Genomic DNA, 6,866 nt, shown 5'->3' on the forward strand with positions numbered 1-6,866 from the left:
ACATAGCCGTCCTGAGAGTGTTGTTGTCGCTCATAGGCTTACTTAAGCTTTGTAGCAACTCTTTTGGCAATGGCATGAATGTAACGGACGTTCATTAATATAAAATAGTTGCGCGCTAAAGCTTTAAAGTGGCAGACGAGCGAGTTGGTATTGCGCTGTCATAAAGTTGTTGGACTCACATGAGACATTCGCCTACGTCTTTCAAACGCCACACCCAGCATTTGACCCATTAAATTTGTGACGTGTCGAAGCCCAGGCCAAGAGAACCCTGATGACATCATCGGAGTCAAACAGTCATCTAAAAATAATGCACATTCTCCGGCAGAACTCAGAATCAAATTTTATACTATGATATAACCGCTAGGCCTATATAAATTGGCAGCCAAGTGCTTGAGCTCTCCACAGTAATGTTACTGTTCTCCGAGAGAGAAACCTGGATCTCAATGAGGTGGGAGGCAGTGTGTGTGTGTGTGTGTGTGTGTGTGTGTGTGTGTGAATGTTTAAGCTCAGGGACCAGCACTGTAATGCTGAAAGGGAACTGCTCTCCCTCTCTCCTCGTCTCATCATGTGTTATGTAACGGCCTCCAGGCCATTGTTTTAAAGCACTGGCTGCTCTTCCAGCTTTCATGCAGAGAATCGCAGCCACTCATCATCAGATGGCTCAGGCTCATCCGTCAGTGTTGCAGAGATTATGGACACAAACGCACTAAACTTAACTAAAACATCTTACAGCAGAGAGACCACATGTTGTGGATCTACGGTAGTAAGTGTATGACATCCTTATAGGCTCATACTGCCTCTGTCCAATCCAAGTACCACTCGGAATAATGGAAAAACTACAAAATAAGACCCAAGTTGTAATAAACCAGAATTACCCCGTCTTTTGGATTGATTCTGACTTTAAAACCAATCAATCCTACCTAATCAAACACTGGACTCGAACAGAAAAAAACAAACCTGACATTTTACCTGAACTGTTACACATATATATGACAAGAAATATAACTAATATTATTTGTTGTTTGTACACATTCCAATACATTTTTATCTTCTCTCTCTGTGTTGTCCCTGACTTATAAGCCAAGATTGTGTTGCAAAGTTGTGGGTTTCCAGGGCAACAGTTGCTCACCAGGTGCAATTCATCAAACTGGCAATGCGTCATTAGAGATGTTTTAGAAGCAAGACGCCCCAACTCAGAGTAATTTCCTGAGTAGCTGCCGGTCCTGAGTGTATTGATTCCAATGGGAGAAGTGAACGTAAACACAGATTATTTTTGCCCCATAGTCACCAAAGTAAATATTGAACCCATGTTTCACAAGCCACATATCTCCAGAACATTCTGACAGTAAAATGTAATTTTTCAGACGGACACATCGCGAGAAAATTGACGTTGTTTGTGTCTCAAGAACAAAATTCTTGCGAAATCTGGCACTACAGATAACTACATTTTATAACGGTAAATATGTCTCTTAGCAATGTTAGCACAAAAAAAACGCTATGCCAAAGGGTTGCTGTGTATTTGGCTGCACCAACAATTCATCCAAAAACCCTGACCTCTGATTTGTTCCCCTGCCACGTCCTAAAAACAATCATGATGGGCTTTGGCTCCAGGCTATAGACCAGACCGGCATCGCCGAGGCTCCGTTTTGGGGGAAAGAAACGCCCTGTCACAACACATCAGGAGAGAAACAGGAAAATGCTGAAAAGCTGTTGCGTAGCAGGTTAATTGAGACTGAGATTTGAGGCTCATACGATATGTGAATATTCACAGTCAGTGTTGTAAATCTATAAATAAATATAGCACCGGTTCCTAAACCTCCGATATAACCGGACCAATGACTAGGATTGGGCATTGAGAATCGGTTCCAATTTGAAATAGTTTCAAAAATTATATTGTATTTGTATTTAAAGTGCTCATGTTATGCTTTGATTGATTTTCAGGTTCATAATTGTATTTAGAGGTTGTACCAGAATAGGTTTACATAGTTTCATTTTCAAAAAACACCATATTTTTGTTGTACTGCACATTTCTGCAGCTCCTCTTTTCACCCTGTGTGTTGAGCTCTCTGTTTTAGCTACAGAGTGAGACATCTCACTTCTGTTCCATCTTTGTTGGGAGTCACACATGTTCAGTAGCTAGGTAAGGACTACTAGCCAGTCAGAAGCAGAGTATGAGGGCGTGCCCTGACAGTACCTAGGTAAGGACTACTAGCCAGTCAGAAACAGAGTATGAGGGCGTGCCCTGACAGTACCTAAGTAAGGACTACTAGCCAGTCAGAAACAGAGTATGAGGGCGTGCCCTGACAGTACCTAGGTAAGGACTACTAGCCAGTCAGAAGCAGAGTATGAGGGTGTGCCCTGACAGTACCTAGGTAAGGACTATTAGCCAGTCAGAAGCAGAGTATGAGGGCGCGCCACGCTAGCAGCTAGGCGAGCATTATAACGTGTGTTCCAAAGTGACCACATTTGTCTCTGAAGTAAAGGCTGGACTACAATAGAGCTGTTTGGAGCAGTTTGTGAACAGTGTTTTCTGTTGGAGATGGTAAGTCCCTTTGGGGTGGACTTTGGGCTTTTTCACTTTGTAAACCTATAACATGCACAAAAAAGATATATAGCACAATAAAGGGAAGGGAAAAAGCCAAAAAGCAAAATATGAGCACTTTAATACTCCATCATCGCATGCTGTTACACTATTCTTACTTTTAGCATATAATACTGTATTAAGTGATGGTTTTTGTATTGGGAGATTTCTAGTTCTTGCCTGTTAGAGGCTTTGGGATAAACTGGGTTAGAGCTGAACAAAGCTTTCATTCTCATCCCACTCATTAAATCAATTACTTCCACTTTAAAGAGCAATTGTTGTTAGTCTGCTCCTCTAATCTCTGTAAAGCCCTGTTTGGCAAACATGCAGCACTTACAGTATACGCCAGTTCAAACAGCAGGGCAAGTCATGTCTCAAACTTGTTGCTCATTATTTAAACATTGGCCTGTATTCCAGTGTGCTCTGCAATGTGTACAATTCTTTTGTACCAAAAGGTTTTTAACTACAGCATACTGCCGTCATTGGACTCTATCCGTCTATGGTGCATTTGCAGTAATGCATTTCTAAATAAAATAAAAAATATTATTAATCTTTCAAATTTCCAACAGACCAATTTTCCTATAGGAAATTCAGGAAAAAAAACCTTGAAGTTCATGCAAAGATAGAAACCATTACAAATTAAAATAATAAACTTGGATTTTGAATACGTGTGGTCCTCCATGTTTCCTTCTTCAAACTTACCGGGGCCAGGAAAGGAGGATACTTTACAAAATAAAACAAAATTTCAAAATAAAACACCCAGGTTTATGGTGAATTGGCTGTCTTGACTTCTCAGCGGTGTCTAGAGCGAGACAGGCGATCGGGCACACACACAGAGAGAGAGAGACCGACTTCGCGGGCGGTGTGTTGCTGGCGTAAGGCGCCAGTAGCCTACTTAAGTCACTGGCGCCTTAAGTTGCTTTGACCAAAATGGTTTGCCAAATGAATGCAATGCAATGACCAAGATACTTTCACTCTGCTGCTGATTTGACAGTTGTATTCACAGATATTTACCCATAAAACATACACACACAATGCCAATTCCATAATCTAGTTATAAAAAGACGATGTTGTGCACAACCATGTAGTTTCTTGTGCAGGGCAAAACAGGAATGCTCAAAGAAAGTGAGTGAAGTCCGCACAACTCAGAAGATTTTGTGAAACATCCTGTCACATTTTTTTTCATGCCACCCTTTGAAAAAAATGTGTAGCCATCTTTAATTGTTAAAAATTCCATAATCTGTCAAATATGAAGACTAAAAACAAGAGGCAATTCATGCTTCTTTACACAGGCTGATATGTGATGCATGTAATGAGAATCTTTGGATGTAACAGAGGAGCTGTATGATGGACAGCAAGGCATATGGTGTTCAAATTGCTCCTTCTGTCCGACCAACTGCCACTGACCCATAGACATGAGGACTTAAATGATAAATCGATTACCAAAATTGTCAAAAATGATCAAAACTATTGGGCTATTTTTCTGTCAACTAGTCGATGAAACCACTAATTATTGCTTGTGTAGTATTCTATTATTTCATGTATATTGTTTCCTATTATTTAATGTTTACTCTGTATGTGTGCTGTGTGTCTGATATTTTGCTGCTGCAACACCGTTATTTCCCATTTTTTGGAATCAATAAAAATCTATCTGTCTGTCTGTCTGTCTGTCAATTTTTTCAGCCGTAAAACTAATGTCTCCTTTACATAGTCAAAGTTTGTATGCCTGTATGATGCTTCTAAATTAACTTTGAGCTACTATTTTCAAAAGGCACTGGGTCAGAGAGGGCCTTCCAGGGCCCAAAACACTGTTTACATTCTTTGCTCTTTACACACAACGTGCACTTTATGAATGAAATACCTGCACAGAACACACAACACTGCAGGCACTTTGTGTGCTGATTGTGTGTAAAGTCTCTTTGTAGCCTAGCACCAGTTATTCGGTAGAGCTCGGTGGTAGAATGAGGACCTGTTCAACAGCTCGATATGGAAAGTTTGGGACTGCTGCGCGTGCTGAAAAGCAGCCGAAACACTCAAGTTCCCCAAATCCGAAAGCAAGCGATCCTGAAAGTCGCTCGCAGCAAACACACACACACACACACACACACACTTTGCACTGAGGTTGTGCATGCGTGGCCGCGCTCCCACAGCTCTGTGTGTGTGTGTGTGTGTGTGTGTGTGTGTGTGTGTGTGTGTGTGTGTGTGTGTTATTAAACCGCAATAATACCACAGTGAGAGCCCGTCGGGATATTCCTACCTTGCAGATTCTGCACTCGGATGTCGCTGATCTGTCCGATAAATTCCTCCCGCTCGAACCAGTCTTCCCACTCGTGTCCAGCCATTTGGAGCCGCGGAGAGTGCTGCAGGGACCGGGAGAAGCTGCTGCTGCTGCTGCTGCTGCTACTACAAACGGGCAGGAGGGCTGTCTATTGTCCGGCCGGCCGACCGACCGAGAGCCATGCAAGCCCGGGTACACACAGGCTGAAGGGGGGGAGGGTTTCACTCACTGGCTGCCTGGTGTTTACTGCGGGTTTCTTCCCCGTCACATCACAACACAACACGGTGGGAGACCGCTGGAGCTCCGGGCAGCCAGGGCAGGAAGGAGCTGCAGCACCTGGTTGGTATTTCCGAGGTGGGATGGAGCTGATCCAGTGTGTGCCCGCCTCTCTCTCTCTCTCTCTCTCTCTCTCTCTCTCTCTCTCTCTCTCTCTTTCTCTCTCTCTATCTCTTTCTTTCTCTCTCTCTCTGAAGTTTAAATAACACTGTTGCCAAAGCATCAACATACAATTTGTCCAAATATTCGGACAGAACGCAATAAACAGTTATATGAACATAATATTAGGATGGATTTACATTAAGCTAATTATATGCAGTAGGGCGAATAATGGTAAGGTGGGACACTTTCTGAAAATGTACCTTCTGCGTCATTTTTAATTATGATCCAAATGTCGTAGCCCCTCATATGATAGGCTACTATTCTAAATAGCTTAAGAGCTTCACTGTAGGCTACTTCACAGAAGAGAAAAATAAAGAAACATAAAACACAGGATGGATGACTCTTCCTCAAACACACACTGACCCATCACCACATTTTTCCAGGCACTTCTGTCAAACTGTGACACCTTTATTGGCAAAGTGGGACACTTAAAACCCATTCAGTTATTACTAAATGAATGAACTGGATTCAGATTCAGATTCAGATTCAGATAACTTTATTAGTCCCCAAGGGGCAATTCAGTTTTACAGCCAACCCATCCATTAAGGGTTAAACTCACTTAAAAAGTGCATTAAAAAATGCTTTAGCATGCAATCCATATATATCTCTCTCCCGTAACATCCTCACGTTTACACATGACCCAATCATTACACACTCACCCACACACACACACACACACACACCTGCCAGTGACGGAACAGAGTAACGAGTGCAAGAACAAGTTTTGTTATAGTTATGTGTTTTCATTTGACAGTCTTGTATGTTATTCATTTAACAGTCTTATAGCAGAGGGAATGAATGAGTTGGCATAGCATGAATGAACTGGATACACAATAGTAACCCATACAAGTATGAATTTCTTGCTAAACGTTTCCCTGCACTGATTAAATGGTGATTAAATGTAGGCTAACACTAGTCTGTAACTAGCTAGCTTATTTCACTATGGACATTAAGCCAACAGGTTAATACCACTCACAGACTATAGGCTACCCACCTTTCTTGGTGAAAAACTGGGTTACAGTTTGACACCCTTTCCTTTGTCTTTCCTCTTTCTCTTTTCTCTTTCCTTTTGTGAAAACCAGATTTTGATTTAACGTTACTTGGCAACACTGTGGTCACTGTAGTTCTGGCGCATCTACTGACTGCAACTAAGGCAGGACCAAACCATTTCATGCAGATACAGGGGGGTCCAAAGCCAGTTGGTAAAATAGCCTATCAAGGTAACAGGAAGAGGTTTTCAGATTATGTATGATATTCTCCAGGTTATCTTGGTTAATCGTTTGAAATTGTGTCATATGGGAACTTGTTTTGCTTGGACACTTGGAGGCACTGACTGTCTAATTTTCTGAATTTTTTCACTGAAGAAGATGGCGAAGTCATTGCAGGCTTTGGTGGATAAAAGTTCAGATTCTACTGGTACTGGAGGGTTTGTTAACCTATCGACAGTATATTACTTTATTACCTAATTCAAATAATACAGTAAGAAACTATGTCTATTTACAGTAAAATAGATTACAATTTTAAAACAGTACATAAACAGTAGTTTACTGGCCAAGCTGCTGCCAGTAT

At 41.6% G+C, this 6,866-nt stretch overlaps 1 protein-coding gene across 3 annotated transcripts in view; it reads right to left on the bottom strand.

Moving 5' to 3' along the window:
• Positions 1–5,233, bottom strand: part of clmn (calmin) — a 43,317-nt gene extending 38,084 nt beyond the window's left edge. For all 3 annotated transcript variants that reach the window (XM_031321445.2, XM_035994986.1, XM_031321444.2), the window contains exon 1: positions 4,839–5,233. In XM_031321445.2, the coding sequence (XP_031177305.1) occupies positions 4,839–4,923 (85 nt within the window). In that variant the 5' untranslated portion in view covers positions 4,924–5,233. The remainder of the gene's footprint in view (positions 1–4,838) is intronic.
• Between the last annotated feature and the right edge of the window lie 1,633 nt (positions 5,234–6,866).

This window comes from Sander lucioperca, chromosome 18 (genome assembly GCF_008315115.2).
Source record: "Sander lucioperca isolate FBNREF2018 chromosome 18, SLUC_FBN_1.2, whole genome shotgun sequence".
In the NCBI taxonomy this organism is placed as follows: domain Eukaryota; kingdom Metazoa; phylum Chordata; class Actinopteri; order Perciformes; family Percidae; genus Sander; species Sander lucioperca.